The following is a 20,775-nucleotide window of genomic DNA, read 5'->3' on the forward strand; positions in this document are numbered from 1 at the left end:
ACTGCAAAGTGAACTGCATTATAAACCACATCTTTACAAAGTGATGTATTAAAAGGGATAGAGGAGCTTAGAATTTGTCATTTACCTCAGGGACTTAGTTGTTATAGGTAAAGTCAATATATAAATATAAAAACAAGATTCTAAAGGTGCTTCTGAAAGATGTCACCATTAGTGGACACTCAGGAAGAAGATGAAAGGAAGGTGTTGAATTGTGAAACTGACTTTTCATGTTCTACAATTAGTCTGAGAGATTATAGTTTCTTGCCTAAATTATCTGAACAATTAAATATTTTCAAATCACATTCCTAACCTCACAGAGCCACTTGAACAAAAGTTATTTTGGTTTAGCTCCATGAAGTATCTTTGGAAAATAATTTGTTGGATATATATAATTATTATGAGATAGTTTATGATAAAAATACACACTAATAAACACTGTACTTTGAAACCTGAACATAATACTTATAATCTGATTGCTTTGAAGGTCTCCATTCGTTAGCATTGCATCATTTTCATGCTGCCTTTTTCAGTGGGCCAGGACCCATCTTTTTATAGACTTACCTTGTGAAGGTTACGTAACATGCCAGAAAGACTTAAAAATGTCAGTGACGCAAGTAAGTTGCAAGAGTTTTAATGACAAAGCAAAACTTAAGTACCAGGTTCTAATTGCTAGTTTTGCAATTTTCAGGAAACACCATTTTCCTAACTCTTGCGTTTTTGTATAGGTATAGAAAAGGGCTGGCAGCTATAGAACAGGAGATACGCTGTAGCAGTTTGAACTGAAGTATCTGGAATCTCACTGACTCGTGTGTCATCAAAGTTATACCAGGCGTGAGTCACTGAGTTTTTGCAGAAAGCAGTGTAGTGGCCACCATCCAGATCACCAGAGTGGTTCTAGGGGAGAAAAGAATGTCATGCAGTATTTACATTTGAATACTTCTTTAAATATTAGAACCCAAATGATAGGGCCAAGAAATATTTTTATAATTGTCCCTTATACTGGATTAAAAGCTAAATCATATATTATGTTAAATCATATAGCCTGACTGGTATATTTTTCATGTCACTGAAATGGTTATATATTGTGTCCATCGATTATTTAATAGACTGTGAATGATATAGGATAGTATTTGGCATCTTCTAATATTTATCAGTTAATACTTACTGAGCACCAACTGTACATAGAGTATTAAACATCAAAGGAAATTTTAAAATAAGAAAATAGTCATGTTTCCTAAATGAGCTTATAGTTTAATTTTGAAGACAGTCTAAGATAGACATGAAAAAAGACATTTAACATTGGAACAAGACATTAAAACAACTGCATACTGCTACCACACAATTTGAGGAGGTTGTACAGCAACAGCTCCCTTGGTCATCCAAGGCCCAGAAAAGAACCTGTTCTATTCTCTTTTTCCCATGTCTTCCCTAACCCAGTAAAGCAATGTTTGAAACAAAGGCATTGGAGAACCTCACTTCTCAGAAGGTGGTATGGCATAGAGCAGGGGGTTGACAAACCATTTGCCCATGGGTCAAAGCCAGCCTGCTGCCTGTTTTTATATGGCCTGTGAACTGAGAATGCATTTTATATTTTTATATGGTTGAAAAAAATCAGAAGAATAATATTTTGTGATGTGTGAAAATTATATGAACTTCAGATTTTTCAACGTCCTTAAATAAAGTTTTATGGGATCACAGCCATGCTCACTTGTTTATGTTTTTAAGTGGCTGCTTTCACACTACAACTGTAAAGTTGAATAGTTACAAGAGAGACTGTAGAATACATGGCCTGCAAATCCTAAAATATTTACTATCTAGCTTTTTAAGTTTGTTGACCCCTGGGGTAGAGGGAAGAAAATGGATTTTTCTAGTCAGTTCTATGAATTCAGCTCTAATACTGCACAATGACCTTAAGGAAATTATTTAACCTTTCTGAGCTTTAATTCCCCTATCTTTTAAAATGGGTAATAAGACCTTGTCTTATACAACTGCTCTCTCTCTTATAGTGCTAGCACATAGGAGGTACTTATTAAGTGTTCCCTTAGACCTTCATCTTCCCCACATCTCCTGTTAACGCTTAGAGAAATATCCCAAAGCTGACATTTTAAAGATTCAGACTCTGGTCCTGGTCTTGGCCATGTGACCTTAAGCTGATATGCTTAAAATTCCTTATTTATAAAATGGTGCCCATAATAGTGTGATGTAATTTGAGAAAAAACATCTGGTGGATCCAGATGAAGTAATGTTCTAAAGTGACTACACAGATTATGGCTGGAATATGTTCTGTTTTGATGACAATGTAAACAAACAAAATTGACATAGTAGAATAGGGTAGGGTGAAGCATCATTCTAGACTTCCATTCTCAGTAATTTTGGCACACAATTAGCCTGAAAGCCTTAGTCACGAAACTGTAAAGAATGCTCGATAGGGACTTCCCTGGTGGCACAGTGGTTAAGAAACTGCCTGCCAATGCAGGGGACACAGGTTCGAGCCCTGGTCCAGGAAGATCCCACATGCCGCAGAGCAACTAAGCCCATACACCACAACTACTGAGCCTGCACTCTAGATCCCACAAGCCACAGCTACTGAGTCCACGCACCTAGAGCCCGTACTCCGCAACAAGAGAAGCCACCACAATGAGAAGCCCATGCACCACTACGAAGGGTAGCCCCTGCACACCATAACTAGAGAAAGCCCATGCGCAGCAACGAAGACAACCAGCCAAAAAAAAAAAAAGAATGCTGGATAAAACATGGTAAATACCCTTTGAAATATATGGCTAACTTTAAAGATTGTATAGTGAGAGTAATCTCCAGGGTCCAAGAACAGAGGAAAAAAAAGATGAGCGTGATGTGTGGTTAATGCTGTGACTGCCTGAGAGCAAAGACAGTTTCTGGTCCCTGGAACCACAGTGCTTGGGTTTTAAAGGTCACACAAGGGCTGGAGGTAAAGTCCTAAGTCCCTGCAAGGTGAGGAGTTGGATTGAAATCCACACACATAGCCACAACCTCTTAAAGAGAGGCACCCTCAATAAAAGAATAAACTAGGGGGGAACAAATCCACCCTCCAGTGCTTAGCTTAGCTTAGGCTTTGGGTACAAAGAATAAAAGTCATTCCTGGAAAGTCGTTACCACAGACCTGGCTTCTCTTTGGTTGGGGATTCAAATTTACACTACTGTGTCTCAGAATCCTGTGAATTTAAGCTGAGAATGAAAAGTATTTTGGGGTTGCTTGGCAAAAGAAAAAGAGTTACTTTCTGATTGATGCACCTTAATTCAGGCTACACAGGATACTCACATATAAAAACCCAGTGATGCTGAACTCACAATTCAGTATTACAGAGCATACAAGGAAACAATTCACCATGAGTAAGAGTTAGAGGGCAATAAATAGCAAGATTAAAAACTCCAAGGGGACGTGGAAAGATGGCGGAAGAGTAAGACACGGAGATCACCTTCCTCCCCACAGATACACCAGGAATACATCTACACGTGGAACAACTCCTACAGAACACTACTGAACGCTGGCAGAAGACCTCAGACCTCCCAAAAAGGCAAGAAACTCCCCACGTACCTGGGTAGGGCAAAAGAAAAAAGAATAAACAGAGACAAAAGGACAGGGATGGGACCTGCACCAGTGGGAGGGAGCTGTGAAGGAGGAAAGATTTCCACACACTAGGAAGCCCCTTCGCAGGCGGAGACTGCGGGTGGTGGAGTAGGGGAGCTTCAGAGCCGCGGAGGAGAGCACAGCCACAGGGGTGCGGAGGGCAAAGTGGAGAGATTCCCGCACAGGGGATCAGTGCCGACCAGCACTCACCAGCCCGAGAGGCTTGTCTGCTCACCCGCCGGGGCGGGCGGGAGCTGGGAGCTGAGGCTCAGGCTTCAGTTGGAGCGCAGGGAGAGTCCTGGGGAGCGCAGGGAGAGAGGCCTGAGGTTGGCGGTGTGAACACAGCCTGCAGGGTGTTAGTGCACCACGGCTAGACGGGAGGGAGTCCGGGGAAAAGTCTGGAGCTGCCGAAGATGCAAAAGACTTTTCCTTCCCTCTCTGTTTCCTGGTGCGCGAGGAGAGGGGATTAAGAGTGCTGCTTAAAGGAGCTCCAGAGACGGGCGCGAGCCGTGGCTAAAAGTGCGGACCCCAGAGACGGGCAGGGGACGCTAAGGCTGCTGCTGCTCCCACCAGAAGCCTGTGTGCGAGCACAGGTAACTATCCACAACCCCCTTCCAGGGAGCCTGTGCAGCTCACCACTGACAGGGTCCCGTGATCCAGGAACAACTTCTCCAGGAGAACGCACTGTGCGCCTCAGGCTGGTGCAACGTCATGCCGGCCTCTGCCGCCGCAGGCTCGCCCCACACTCCGTGCCCCTCCCTCCCCCGCAGCCTGAGTGAGCCAGAGACCCCGAATCAGCGGCTCCTTTAACCCCGTCCTGTCTGAGCGAAGAACAGACGCCCTCCGACGACCTACACGCAGGTGCGGGGCCAAATCCAAAGCAGAGCCCAGAGAGCTGTGCGAACAAAGAAGAGAAAGGGAAATCTCTCCCAGCAGCCTCAGAAGCAGCGGATTAAAGCTCCACAATCAACTTGATGTACCCTGCATCTGTGGAATACATGAATAGACAATGAATCATCCCAAATTGAGGAGGTGGACTTTGAGAGCAAGATTTATGATTTTTTCCCCTTTTCCTCTTTTTGTGAATGTGTATGTGTATGCTTCTCTGTGAGATTTTGTCTGTATAGATTTGCTTCCACCATGTGTCCTAGGGTTCTATCTGTCCGGTTTATTTTCTTCTTTTAAAAAAAATTTTTTTTCTTAACACTTATTTTTTATTTTAACTTTATCTTACTTTATTTTATCTTCTTTATTCTTTCCTTCCTTTCCTCCTTCCTTCCTCCCTCCCTCTCTCTCTCTCTCTCTCTCTTTCTCTTTCTTTCTCTCTCTCTCTTCCTTCCTTCCTTCCTTCCTTCCTTCCTTTCTTGCTTGCTTGCTTGCTTCTTTTTCTCCCTTTTATTCTGAGCCATGTGGATGAAAGGCTCTTGCTGCTGCAGCCAGGAGTCAGTGCTGTGCCTCTGAGGAGGGAGAGCCAACTTCAGGACACTGGTCCGCAAGAGACCTCCCAGCTCCACATAATCTCAAATGGCGAAAATCTCCCAGAGATCTCCATCTCAACACCAGCACCCAGCTGCACTCAACGACCAGCAAGCTACAGTGCTGGACACCCTATGGCAAACAACCAGGAAGACAGAACACAACCCCACCCATTAGCAGAGAGGCGGCCTAAAATCATGAGTCCACAGACACACCAAAACACACCACCAGACATGGATCTGCCCACCAGAAAGACAAGATCCAGCCTCATCCACCACAACACAGGCACTAGTCCCCTCCACGAGGAACCCTACACAACCCACTGAACCAACCTTAGCCACTGGGGACAGACACCAAAAACAACGGGAACTACGAACCTGCAGCCTACAAAAAGGAGACCCCAAACACAGTAAGATAAGCAAAGTGAGAAGACAGAAAAACACACAGCAGATGAAGGAGCAAGATAAAGACCCACCAGACCTAACAAATGAAGAGGAAATAAGCAGTCTACCTGAAAAAGAATTCAGAATAATGATAGTAAAGATTATCCAAAATCTTGGAAATAGAACAGACAAAATGCAAGAAACATTTAACAAGGACCTAGAAGAACTAAAGATGAAACAAGCAATGATGAACAACACAATAAATGAAATTTAAAATACTCTAGATGGGATCAATAGCAGAATAACTAAGGCAGAAGAATGGATAAGTGACCTGGAAGATAAAATAGTGGAAATAACTACTGCGGAGCAGAATAAAGAAAAAACAACGAAAAGAACTGAGGACAGTCTCAGAGACCTCTGGGACAACATTAAACGCACCAACATTCGAATTATAGGGGTTCCAGAAGAAGAAGAGAAAAAGAAAGGGACTGAGAAAATATTTGAAGAGATTATAGTTGAAAACTTCCCTAATGTGGGAAAGGAAATAGTTAATCAAGTCCAGGAAGCACAGAGAGTCCCATACAGGATAAATCCAACGAGAAATATGCCAAAACACATATTAATCAAACTGTCAAAAACTAAATACAAAGAAAACATATTAAAAGCAGCAAGGGAAAAACAACAAATAACACACAAGGGAATCCACATAAGGTTAACAGCTGATCTTTCAGCAGAAACTCTGCAAGCCAGAAGGGAGTGGCAGGACATATTTAAAGTGATGAAGGAGAAAAAACTGCAACCAAGATTATTCTACCCAGCAAGGATCTCATTCAGATTTGATGGAGAAATTAAAACCTTTACAGACAAGCAAAAGCTGAGAGAGTTCAGCACCACCAAACCAGCTTTACAACAACTGCTAAAGGAACTTCTCTAGGCAAGAAACACAAGAGAAGGAAAGACCTACAATAACGAGCCCAAAACAATTAAGAAAATGGGAATAGGAACATACATATTGATAATTACCTTAAAGGTAAACGGACTAAATGCTCCCAACAAAAGACACACATTGGCTGAATGGATACAAAAACAAGACCCATACATATGCTGTCTACAAGAGACCCACTTCAGACCTAGTGACACATACAGACTGAAAGTAAGGGGATGGAAAAAGATATTCCATGCAAATGGAAACCAAAAGAAAGCTGGAGTAGCAATTCTCATATCAGACAAAATAGACTTTAAAATAAAGACTATTAGAAGAGACAAAGAAGGACACTACATAATGATCAAGGGATCGATCCAAGAAGAAGATATAACAATTGTAAATATTTATGCACCCAACATAGGAGCACCTCAATACATAAGGCAAATACTAAAAAACATAAGGGGAAATCGACAGTAACACATTCATAGTAGGGGACTTTAACACCCCACTGTCACCAATGGACAGATCATCCGAAATGAAAATAAATAAGGAAACACAGCTTTAAATGATACATTAAACAAGATGGACTTAATTCATATTTATAGGACACTCCATCCAAAAACAACCGAATACACATTTTTCTCAAGTGCTCATGGAACATTCTCCAGGATAGATCATATCTTGGGTCACAAATCAAGCCTTGGTAAATTTAAGAAAATTGAAATTGTATCAAGTATCTTTTCCGAACACAATGCTATGAGACTAGATATCAATTACAGGAAAAATTCTGTAAAAAATACAAACACATGGAGGCTAAACAATACACTACTTAATAACGAAGTGATCACTGAAGAAATCAAAGAGGAAATAAAAAAATACCTAGAAACAAATGACAGTGGAGACATGACGACTCAAAACCTATGGGATGCAGCAAAAGCAGTTCTAAGAGGGAAGTTTATAGCAATACAATCCTACCTTAAGAAACAGGAAACATATCGAATAAACATCCTAACCTTGCACCTTAAGCAATTAGAGAAAGAAGAACGAAAAAACCCCAAAGTTAGCAGAAGGAAAGTAATCATAAAAATCAGATCAGAAATAAATGAAAAATAAATGAAGGAAATGATAGCAAAGATCAATAAAACTAAAAGCTGGTTCTTTGAGAAGATAAACAAAATTGATAAACCATTAGCCAGACTCATCAAGAAGGGAGAAGACTCAAATCAACAGAATTAGAAATGAAAAAGAAGTAACAACTGACACTGCAGAAATACAAAAGATCATGAGAGATTACTACAAGCAACTCTATGACAATAAAATGGACAACCTGGAAGAATTGGACAAATTCTTAGAAATGCACAACCTGCCAAGACCGAATCAGAAAGAAATAGAAAATATGAACAGACCAATCACAAGCACTGAAATTGAAATTGTGATTAAAAATCTTCCAACAAACAAAAGTCCAGGACCAGATGGCTTCAAAGGCGAAATCTATCAAACATTTAGAGAAGAGCTAACACCTATCTTTCTCAAACTCTTCCAAAGTGTATCAGAGGGAGGAACACTCCCAAACTCATTGTACGAGGCCACCATCACCCTGATACCAAAACCAGACAAGGATGTCACAAAGAAAGCAAACTACAGGCCAATATCACTGATGAACATAGATGCAAAAATCCTCAAGAAAATACTAGCAAACAGAATCCAACAGCACATTAAAAGAATCACACACCATAATCAAGTGTGGTTTATTCCAGGAATGTGAGGATTCTTCAGTATACACAAATCATAATCAACGTGATACACCATATTAACAAACTGAAGGAGAAAATCCATATGATCATCTCAATAGATGCAGAGAAAGCTTTCAACAAAATTCAACACCCATTTATGATAAAAACCTTGCAGAAAGTAGGCATAGAGGGAACTTTCCTCAACATAATAAAGGCCATATATAACAAACCCACAGCCAACATAATCCTCAATGGTGAAAAACTGAAAGCATTTCCACTAAGATCAGGAACAAGACAAGGTTGCCCACTCTCACCATTCTTATTCAACATAGTTTTGGAAGTTTTAGCCACCGCAATCAGAGAAGAAAAAGAAATAAAAGGAATCCAAATTGCAAAAGAAGAAGTAAAGCTGTCACTGTTTGCAGATGACATGATAGTATACATAAGAAATCCTAAAGATGCTACCAGAAAACTACTAGAGCTAATCAATGAATTTGGTAAAGTAGCAGGATACAAAATTAATGCACATAAATCTCTGGCATTCCTATACACTAATGATGAAAAATCTGAAAGTGAAATCAAGAAAACACTCCCATTTACCATTGCAACAAAAAGAATAAAATAGCTAGGAATAAGCCTACCTAAGGAGACAAAAGACCTTTATGCAGAAAATTATAAGACACTGATGAAAGAAATTAAAGATGATACAAATAGATGGAGAGATATACCATGTTCTTGGATTGGAAGACTCAACATTGTGAAAACGACTCTAGTATCCAAAGCAATCTACAGATCCAATGCAATCCCTATCACACTACCACTGGCATTTTTCACAGAACTAGAACAAAAAATTTCATAATTTGTATGGAAACACAAAAGACCCCGAATAGCCAAAGCAATATTAAGAACAAAAAACGGAGCTGGAGGTATCAGGCTCCCTTACTTCAGACTATATTACAAAGCTACAGTAATCAAGACAGTATGGTACTGCCACAAAAACGGAAAGATAGATCAATGGAACAGGAAAGAAAGCCCAGAGATAAACCCACGTACATATGGTCACCTTATCTTTGATAAAGGAGGCAGGAATGTACAGTGGAGAAAGGACAGCCTCTTCAATAAGTGGTGCTGGGAAAGCTGGACAGGTACATGTAAAAGTATGAGATTAGATCACTCCCTCACACCATACACAAAAATAAGCTCAAAATGGATTAAAGACCTAAAATGTAAGGCCAGAAACCATCAAACTCTTAGAGGAAAACATAGGCAGAACACTCTATGACATAAATCATAGCAAGATCCTTTTTGACCCACCTCCTAGAGAAATGGAAATAAAAATAAACAAATGGGACCTAATGAAACTTCAAAGCTTTTGAACAGCAAAGGAAACCATAAACAAGACCAAAAGACAACCCTCAGAATGGGAAAAAATATTTGCAAATGAAGCAACTGACAAAGGATTAATCTCCAAAATTTATAAGCAGCCCATGCAGCTCAATAATAAAAAAAAAACCCAATCCAAAAATGGGCAGAAGATATTTCTAAATAGATATTTCTAAATAGATATTTCTACAGAAAAGATATACAGACTGCCAACAAACACATGAAAGAATGCTCAACATGATTAATCATTAGAGAAATGCAAATCAAAACTACAATGAGATATCATCTCACAGCAGTCAAAATGGCCATCATCAAAAATCTAGAAACAATAAATGCTGGAGAAGGTGTGGAGAAAAGGGAACATTCCTGCACTGCTGGCGGGAATGTGAATTGGTAAAGCCACTATGGAAAACAGTAAGGAGTTTCCTTAAAAAACTACAAATAGAACTACCATATGACCCAGAAATCCCACTACTGGGCATATACCCTGAGAAAACCATAATTCAAAAAGAGTCATGTACCAAAATGTTCATTGCAGCTCTATTTGCAATAGCCCGGAGATGGAAACAACCTAAGTGTCCATCATCGGATGAATGGATAAAGAAGATGTGGCACATATATACAATGAAATATTACTCAGCCATAAAAAGAAACAAAATTGAGCTATTTGTAATGAGGTGGATGGACCTAGAGTCTGTCATACAGAGTGAAATAAGTCAGAAAGAGAAAGACAAATACCGTATGCTAACACATATATATGGAATTTAAGGAAAAAAATGTCATGAAGAACCTAGAGGTAAGACAGGAATAAAGACAGAGACCTACTAGAGAATGTACTTGAAGATATGGGGAGGGGGAAGGGTAAGCTGTGACAAAGCGAGAGAGTGGCATGGACAAATATACACTACCAAACATAAAATAGATAGCTAGTGGGAAGTAGCCGCATAGCACAGGGAGATCAGCTCGGTGCTTTGTGACCACCTAGAGGGTGGGATGGGGAGGGTGGGAGAGAGGGAGACGCAAGAGGGAAGAGATATGGGAACATATGTATATGCATAACTGATTCACTTTGTTATAAAGCAGAAACTAACACACCATTGTAAAGCAATTATACTCCAATAAAGATGTAAAAAATAAATTAAAAAAAAAGTCCAAGGACTTTAGGTAATAGAGACTCTACAGAGAGTATATAGACATTTAAGAAAAGGAAGCAAACTGCTAAAAAGAACTTTCAGAAATGATAAATACTTGAAATTAAAAATTTAATGTAGCGAGTAAATAGTACATAGAATTGAAGAGAGAATGAATAAACTATAGAAACAAAACAGGAAATTACTCTGAGTGTAGTAGCAACGAGACGCTGAATGAGAGACTTCCCTGGTGGCACAGTGGTTAAGAATCCGCCTGGCAGTGCAGGTGACGTGGGTTCAAGCTCTGGTCCGGGAAGATCCCACATGCTGCAGAGCAACTAAGCCCGTGTGCCACAGCTACTAAGCCTGCACTCCAGAGCCCACAAGCCACAACTACTGAAGCCTGCACACCTAGAGCCTGTGCTCCACAACTAGAGAAGCCACCACAATGAGAAGCCTACACACCGCAACAAAGAGTAGCCCCTACTCGCCGCAACTAGAGAAAGCCTGCGCACAGCAACAAAGACCCAATGCAGCCATAAATAAATAAATAAATAAATAAATAAATAAATAAATAAATAAATAAATAAATAAAGTTGAATGAGAACATTCAGTATATGCCTTGTAGAAGTTCTAGAGAATATAGGAGCAAAACAGTATTGAAAGTGATAATGACTAGAAATGATTAATGAAAGGCATGAATCTTCAAATTTAGGAAATACAGTGAACCAAGGATAAATAAAAATAATACTGCAAGACAACAAATACAAAGAGAAAAGTTTTTAAAGCAACAAGAAAAAAAGATTACCTACAAAAGAATAACATGATGGTAGAACTCCATGGCAGCCTTATAAACAGAAATAATAAAATAGTTTCAAAATTATAAAAGAAAATCATCTAGAATTTGGTCTCTAGTTAAATTATTCAAGAATCAAAGTAAACTAAAGACTTTTTCAGTCAAAGACTTGGAAGACTTCAGGATAAGAGACCCTTGTTGAAAAGTCTACTGAAATATGTCCTACACAAATAAATAAAATTGAATACAAATGAAAAAGTAATATATAAGAGAGATTAGTTTGCAAAAAGGTTGGTAAAGATTCTGGTAAATCTAGCCCGCCCCTGCCCCCTCCCGTGGCCACACTGCAAGGGTGCAGTCCTGGTAAGCAAGGTCCAGTCTGGTGCCTGCTATCCTTCCCCCTCTCCTGCCATCCATTGCCTCAACTTCCCTCCACCGACTGGCACACAGAGCCCAGGTCTGTGGTCATGTGCGTGGCGGCAGGCAAGAGCGATGAGGCGGGCAGTGCTGCAGCTTTGTACGCTGAGTAAAGGGCTCCTTGCTCCCATCAGAGAACTGACTCAAGGATCTCAGAATCCCAAGAAACAGAGAGTCTTCCACATTCATGAAATTCCAGATAAGTTGCGGGAGATAGTAGGAGCATCCACAAACTGGAGAGACCACGTGAAAGCAATGGAGGAAAGAAAATTACTTAATAGTTTTTTTGGCTAAGTCACAGAAAGGACTGCCACCTAAGGAGAATGAAAGACAGTTACATTGAAGTTCTCTTACCTTTGGGCAGTCAGCCTGAATTACAAGAGAAATATTTGACTGTTCAAAACACTGTAAGGTTTGGCAGGATTCTTGAGGATCTTGACAGCTTAGGAGTACTTATTTGCTACATGCACAACAACAATCATTCAGCTAAGATGTCTCCTTTATCAGTAGTTACAGCCCTGGTGGACAGGATTGATATGTGTAAGAAGAGCTTAATTACGCCCAGAACAGGACATCAAGTTCAGTGGCCATGTTAGTTGGGTTGGGAAGACGTCCATGGAAGTGAGGATGCATATGTTCCAGTTACACCCAGTGAATTTTCCCCTGTTTTGGATGTGACATTTGTAATGGTGGCCCGTGATTCTGAAAACAAAGGGTGGGCATTTTTAAATCCACTCACCCTTGAAAGCCCAGAGGAAGAAGAGCTCTTTAGACAAGGAGAATTGAACAAGGGGAGAAGGGTCGCCTTCAGCTCCATGTCATTACTGAAAATGGCTCCCACTGCTGAGGAGAGGACAACCATATATGAGATGTTTCTTAACATGCTGGATCCAAAGACTGTAAGTTTTTGAAGTTGAGTTTTGCCTCCTAATGCAGTGTGGATGGAGAAACCTTTAGAGAGAGTCATCAAGGAAAAAAAGAGAGAGGGCCCAAATCAATAAAATCACAAATGAAAAAGAAGTTACAACTGACACCACAGAAATACAAAGGATCATGGGACTTACCTGGTGGTTCAGTGGGTAAGACTCCATGCTCCCAATGCAGGGGGCCTAGGTTTGATCCCTGGTCTGGGAACTAGATCCTGCATGCATGCCACAACTAAGAGTCCGCGTGCTGCAACTAAGATGTCTGAATGCCGCAAATAAGAAGCCCTCGTGGTGCAGCTATGAGCCCGCATGCCACAACTAAAAGATCCTGCATGCCACAACTAAAGATCCCACATGCAGCAACTAAGATCCCAAGTGCCACAACTAAGACTTTTCACAGCCAAAAAAAAAAAAAAAGAAGTACAAAGGATCATAAGAGACTACTACAAGCAACTATACACCAATAAAATGGACAGCCTAGGAGAAATGGACAAATTCTTAGAAAGGACAACCTTTCAAGACTGAACCAGCAAGAAACAGAAAATATGAACAGACCAATGACAAGTACTGAAATTGAAACTGTGATTAAAAATCTTCCATCAAACAAAAGTCCAGGACCAGATGGCTTCACAGGTGAATTCTATCAAACATTTAGAGGACAGTTAACACCTACCCTTCTGAAACTCTTCCAAAAAGTTGCAGAAGAAGGAACACTCCCAAGCTCATTCTATGAGGCCACCATCACCCTGGTATCAAAACCACACAAAGATAACACAAAAAAAAGAAAATTAAAGACCAATATCACTGATGAACATAGACACAAAAATTCTCAACAAAATAATAGCAAACTGAATCCAACAACACATTAAAAGGATCATACAACATGATCAAGTGGGATTTATCCCAGAGATGCAAGGATTCTTCAATTTATGCAAATCAGTCAATGTGATACACATATTAATAAATTGAATAATAAAAACCATATGATTATCTCAACAGATGAAGAAAAAGCTCTCAACAAAATTCAACACCCATTTATGATAAAAAAAAAAACTCTCCAGTAAGTGGGCACAGAGGGAACCTTCCTCAATATAATAAAGGCCATATATGACAAACCTACAGCAAATATCATTCTCAATGGTTAAAAATTGAAAGCATTTCCTCTAAGATCAGGAAAAAGACAAGGATGTCCACTCTCGCCACTATTATTCAACATACTCTTGGAAGTCCTAGCCATGGCAAGCAGAGAAGAAAAAGAAATAAAAGGAATCCAAATTGGAAAAGAAGAAGTAAAACTGTCACTATTTGCAGATGACATGATACTATGCATAGCAAATCTTAAAGATGCTGCCAGAAAACTACTAGAGCTCATAAATGAATTTGGTAAAGTTACAGGATACAAAATTAATACACAGAAATCTCTTAACACATTAAAAGGAACACACCCAAGCTCATTCTATGCGGCCACCATCACCCTGATACCAAAAACAGACAAAGTTATCACACACACTCAAATTAAAGGCCAATATCACTGATGAACAGAGACGTAAAAATCCTCAACAAAATAATAGCAAACCAAAAGATTAGAAAGAGAAATTCCAGAAACAATCCCATTTACCACTGCATCAAAAAGAATAAAATACCAAGGAATAAACCTACCTAAGGAGGCAAACGACCTGTACTCAGAAAACTATAAGATACTGATGAAAGAAATAAAAGATGAAACAACCAGATGGAGAGATATACCATACTCTTGGATTGGAAGAATCAATATTGTGAAAATGACTATACTAGCCAAAGCGATCTACAGATTCCATGCAATCCCTATCAAATTACCAATGGTATTTTTCACATAATTAGAACAATAATTTTACAATTTGTATGGAAACACAAAAGACCATGAATAGCCAAAGCAATCTTGAGAAAGAAAAACGGAGCTGGAAGAATCAGGCTCCCTGACTTCAGACTATACTACAAAGCTACATTCATCAAAACAGTTGGTACTGACACAAAAACAGAAATATGGATCAATGGAACAGGATAGAAAATCCAGAGATAAACCCATGCACCTATGGTTACCTAATCTATGACAAAGGAGGCAACAAAGTACACTGGAGAAAAGACAGTCTCTTCAATAAGTGGTGCTGGGAAAACTGGACAGCTACATGTAAAAGAATGAAATTAGAATGCTCCTTAACACCATACACAAAAATAAACTCAAAATGGATTAAAGACCTAAATGTAAGATCAGACACTACCAAACTCTTAGAGGAAAACAGGAAGAACACTCTTTGACATAAATTGCAGCAAGATCTTTTTTGATCCACCTCCTAGAGTAATACAAATAAAAACAAACAAATGGGACCTACATAACATTAAAATCTTTTGAACAGCAAAGGAAACCATAAACAAAACAAAAAGACAACCCTCAGAATGGGAGAAAATATTTGCAAACGTAGCAACTGACAAGGAATTAATCTCCAAAATATACTAACAGCTCATGCAGCTCAATATCAAAAAAAGAAACAACTGAACAATAAATGGGTGTAAGATCTAAATACACATTTCTCCAAAGAAGACATACATATGGCCTAAAAGCACATGAGAAAGATGCTCAAAATCACTATTAGAGAAATGCAAATCAAAACTACAATGAGATATCACCTCACACTGGTCAGATGACCATCATCAAATATCTACAAACAATAAATGGTGGAGAGGGTGTGGAGAAAAGGGGACCCTCATACACTGTTGGTAGGAATGTTAATTGGTACAGCCACTATGGAGAACAGTATGGAGGTTCCTTTAAAAACTAAAAATAAAGCTACTGTATGATCCAGCAATCCCATTCCTGGGCATATATCTGGAGAAAGCCATAATTTGAAAAGACACATGCACCCCATTGCTCATTGCAGCACTATTTACAATAACCAGGACATGGAAGCAACTTAAATGTCCATCAACAGAGGAATGGATAAAGATGTGGTACACATATACAATGGAATATTACTCAGTCATAAAAAAGAATGAAATAATGCCATTTGCAGCAGCATGAATGAACCTAGAGATGTCATAATAAGTGAAGTAAGTCAGACAGAAAGACAAATATCATATGATATCGCTTATATGTGGAAACTAAAAAAAAGGTACAAATGAACTTATCTACAAAAAAAATAGAATTACAGATGTAGAAAACAAACTTATGGTTACCGGGGGGTAAGGAGAGGGGCATAAATTGGGAGTTTGGGATTGACATATACACACTACAATATATAAAATAGATAACTAATAAGGACCTACTGTATGTATAGCACAGGGAACTCTACTCAATACTCTGTAATGACCTATATGGGCAAAGAAGCTTAAAAAAAGGGTCTATATATGTATATGTATAACTGATTCACTTTGCTGTACAGCAGAAACTAACACAACAATCAACTTACTCCAATAAAAATTTTTTAATAAATAAAATAAATAGCATTAAAAAAAGAAAATCCTAAGATCCCATCAAAGAACTACTAGAACTCATCAATGAATTCGGTAAAGTTGCAGGATACACAATTAATATACAGAACCTACTGCATTTCTGTACACTAACAACAAACTATCAGAAAGAGAAATTAACACAAAAACAGACACATGGATCAGTGGAACAGAATAGAGAGCCCAGAAATGAACCCACATTTACATGGTCAATTAATCTATGACAAGGAGACAAGAATACACAATGGGGAAAAGACAGCCTCTTAGAGAAATGGTGTTGGAAAAGTGGACAGCTACATGCAAAAAAATCAGACTAGATTACTCTCTCACAACATGCACAAGAATGAATTCAAATGGATTAAAGATTTAAATGTAAGACCTGAAACCAGAAAACTTCTAGAAGAAAACATAGGCAGTATGCTCTTTGACATTGGTCTTAGTAATATTTTTTTGCATATATCTCCTCAGGCAAGGGAAACAAAAGCAAAAATAAACAAATGGGACTACATCAAACTAAAAAGCTTTTGGACAGTGAAGCAAACTATCAACAAAACAAAAAGGCTGCCTACTAAATGAGAGAAGATATTTGCAAATGATATATCAGATAAGGGGTTAATATCCAAAATAATAAGTAACCCATACAACTCAACATCCAAAAAACAAAAACCCTATTAAAAAATGGGCAGGGGCTTCCCTGGTGGCGCAGTGGTTGAGAGTCCGCCTGCCGATGCAGGGGACACGGGTTCGTGCCCCGGTCTGGGAAGATCCCACATGCTGCAGAGTGGCTGGGCCTGTGAGCCATGGCCGCTGAGCCTGCGCGTTGGAGCCTGTGCTCCACAACGGGAGAGGCCACAACAGTGAGAGGCCCGCATACCGCAAAAAATAAATAAATAAAAATAAAATAAAAAATGGGCAGAGGAGCTGAATAGAATTTTTTTCTAAGGAAGACACACAGATGGCCAACAGGTACATGAAAACATGCTCAATATCACTAGTCATCAGAGAAATGGACATCAAAACCACAATGAGACATCACTTCACACCTGGTAGAATGGCTATTATTAAAAAAGATAAAGTGTTGGTGAGAATGTGAAGAAAAGGGAACCCTAGTACACTGCTGGTGGAAATGTAAGTTGGTGCAGCCACTATGGAAAACAGTATGAAAATTCCTCCAAAAATTAAAAATAGAACTACCATATGATCCAGCAATTCCACTCCTGGGCATATATCCAAAGAAAACCAAAACACTAATTTGAAAAAATACATACACCCTTATGTTCATTGCAGCATTATTTATAAAAGCCAAGATATGGAAGCAACCCAAGTGCCCATCAATAGATTAATGGATAAAGAAGATGTGTGGCATATATACACAATCGAATACTAGTCAGCCATAAAAAAAAAAAAAGAATGAAATCTTGCCATTTGTGACAACATGGTTGGACCTAGCGGGTAGTATGCTAAGTGAAATAAGTCAGCCCGCGAAAGACAAATACTACACAATTTCACTTATATGTGGAATATGAAAAATAAAACAAATGAACAAACAAAACAGAAACAGAGTTATAGCTACAGAGAGCAAACAAGTAGTTGAAGAGAAGAGAGAGGCATAGGCGAAGGAAAAATAGACATGAGGGAAATTAAGAGGTACAAACTTTCAGTTGCAAACAAATGAGTCACAAGGATGAAATATACAGTGTGGGGATGTAGCATATGTAGCATAACTAGACTTACTGTAATCATCTTGAAATGTATAGAACTATCAAATCACTCTGTTGTGTGACAAGAACTAACATATTGTTTTAAGTCAATTATACTTGAAAAACAAACAAACAAACTCATAGAAAAAGAAACCAGATTTGTAGTTACCAGAGGCGGGGGGGGTGGGTGAAGGAGGAATTGGAGAAAGATGGTCAAAAGGTACAAACTTCCAGTTATAAGATAAATAAGTACCAGGGATGAAATGTACAACATAAATATAATTAACACTGTTGTATGTCATATATGAAAGTTGTTATGAATAAATCCTAGGAGTTCTCATCACAAGGAAAACTTTTCCTCTATTTCTTTAATTTTGTATTTAAATGAGATGATGGATGTTCATTAAACTTACTGTGATAATTTCATGATTAAATAATTATGCTGTACATCTTATACAGTGCTGTATGTCAATTATATCTCAATAAAACTGGAAGAAAACAAAAGAAAAGAAAGAAAAGGACAGAAAAAGAACAAATAATATCATCCAAAAGAAAGCTGGAATAGTTTTTTCAATATCAAACTAGACAGACTTTAAGTGAAAAGGTATGGTTAAGTATAAAAGATTCCCCTACCATGATAAAAGGAACAATTCACTACAAAGATATAAAATTGCACACATAGCTTCAAATTATGACAATTACTGGAAAATTTTGGCAAAATCACAGTCTTTTTTTACCATATATCTTTCAGTTATTAATCTTGTTAAAGCAAACTAAAACTTATTAAGAGTATATATTCAAACAACACAATTAATGCATTATATTTAATGGACATATGGAACCCTGAACCTAATTTAAAAATTCTTTTCAAGCACACACAAAACTATGACACAAAGTGAGTATCAACACGTACCAAGAATAGATAACATTTGGACCATATTTTCTGATAAGAATGCAGTTAAGTTAGAAATTAGTAACAAAAAGATGACTAAATAAAATTATGTTTGGAATTTTTCAAATGCACCTCTAAATAACATGTTGATGGAAACTCAAAGAAAGTATAAGAAGGGAAATAAAGACCAGAAATTAATGAAATAGAACACAACGGAATAAAGAATCAACAAAACCACAAGCTGGTTCTTTCAGATAACAAAATAGATAAACTTTGGCAAGACTGACCAAGAAAAAACAGATTAGACACAGATAATATTAACAATAAACAAAGGGAGAACTGAGAATTCAATAGAGATATTAAAATGTCAAGAGTATAATGTGAGCAATTTTCTGCCAATAAATTTGAAAATGTAAAAAGTTGGAAGTTTTCAATATAATTTTTTAAACCATGCTAAAGTAAAACAAAGCTTTTATAAGATAGAATAGGTAAGTATCTTCATGATCTTTGGGTAGAGCAATTTGTGGTATTTTCACACAGTGTAATACTATACAGCAATGAGAAGGAACAAACTACAATACATGCAACAATATGAATGAATGTTGCATAATTTTGAGTAAAAGAAGCCAGGCACAAAAGAGTACACACAGTATGATTCCATTTCTATAAAGCACAAGAGCTGGCAAAACCTATTCTGTCAGCAGCCAGTGGTCTCCTGGACTAGAAGGGGGCACAAGGGCAGTTAGGGTGCTGGTAATATTCTACTTGAACTGTTTTCTGGTTACATGGGCAGGTTACCTTTACGAAAATTTATTGAGTTTTACATTCATGGCTTGCATTCTTCTATATGTATGTTTTATCTCAATAAAAAGTTTATTTTTTCAAAAATGAAGAAACAGAAACTCCTGAAATAGTCTCATCCTGGCTAAAGCAAATTGAGCAAATATTGTAAAATCCACCCACCAAGAATAAAAATTTCAGGACCAGATAGTTTTTTTGTTTAATTCTACCAGCCTTTCAAAAAACAAGTTATTTTTATCTTCTGCAGACTGTGCCAAAGAATAGAAAAGAATGGCCAGCTTATTTTATGAGGCTAGAAACAGGCTGATCCTCAAGACAAAAATAGAAAAGAACAGTATGAGAAAGTTACATGTTAGTTTCTCGACTGTGAAAATAGATATAAAAAATGTGAAAACATTTTTAGCAAAGAAAAAATAAATTAAGTGTTTTATGTTAATAGATTAAAGGAGAGATTCAGGTCAGTTATCTTCAAAATGTGATCTGGGAGAACACACACACACACGTATATATAGTTTCATGTGTTAGCACATGACAATGCATTATACAAAGGTGTAGGAGCAGAATGCTGGAAACAACCTAACTGTCCAGCAACAGGAGAAATGATAAATAAATAGACACAACGAATTAGTAAATGCAGGTAAATGTATGCACTAAAGCTAATATATCAGTATGGATTAATATCATAAAAATAATGCTGAGGAAAAAAGTTACAGAAGGATATGTACAGTTAATGATACTAGATTTATAAAACACACAAAACGCACTATATCACACATGTGTGATAAAAGTATGAAAGTATAGTATAAACACATATGAAAGAATGCATGGGTATAATTCCCTCCAAATTCAGGACAGAGAAGGGGGGGAGTGGGGTTGTTAAAGATACACAGGGGCTTGATTTTTTCTACAACATTCTATTCTTAACATCTGTGTGCACACTTACTGTATTCTGTTTTCTGTGCCTGAAATATTTCATAATTTTAAAAAGTTTTTCTAGAAACCAATCATCTGAAACGGGTTGAAGGAGGTAAACACTGTTGGTGTATGATCACTATTTTCAAATATTTGAATGGTCATCATGTATAAGAAAGAAGAATGTGTTCTGTTTAACTAACACATATGT

At 38.0% G+C, this 20,775-nt stretch overlaps 1 protein-coding gene and 1 pseudogene across 2 annotated transcripts in view; one reads left to right on the plus strand and one right to left on the minus strand.

Moving 5' to 3' along the window:
• Positions 1-633: 633 nt before the first annotated feature.
• The window catches only part of USP50 (ubiquitin specific peptidase 50), a gene marked incomplete at its 5' end in the record, with an annotated part of 31,066 nt that continues 10,924 nt past the window's right edge, over positions 634-20,775 (minus strand). The window contains 1 exon segment of the mRNA XM_082860542.1: positions 634-894. Within this exon segment, the coding sequence (XP_082716668.1) occupies positions 703-894 (192 nt within the window). The 3' untranslated portion in view covers positions 634-702.
• On the plus strand, positions 11,926-12,851 carry LOC309960420 (acyl-coenzyme A thioesterase 9, mitochondrial-like; annotated as a pseudogene). The gene has a single exon. The product of its transcript is annotated as an acyl-coenzyme A thioesterase 9, mitochondrial-like (transcript).

Source organism: Leucopleurus acutus (genome assembly GCF_964270905.1).
Source record: "Leucopleurus acutus genome assembly, chromosome: 1".
Lineage (NCBI taxonomy): Eukaryota > Metazoa > Chordata > Mammalia > Artiodactyla > Delphinidae > Leucopleurus > Leucopleurus acutus.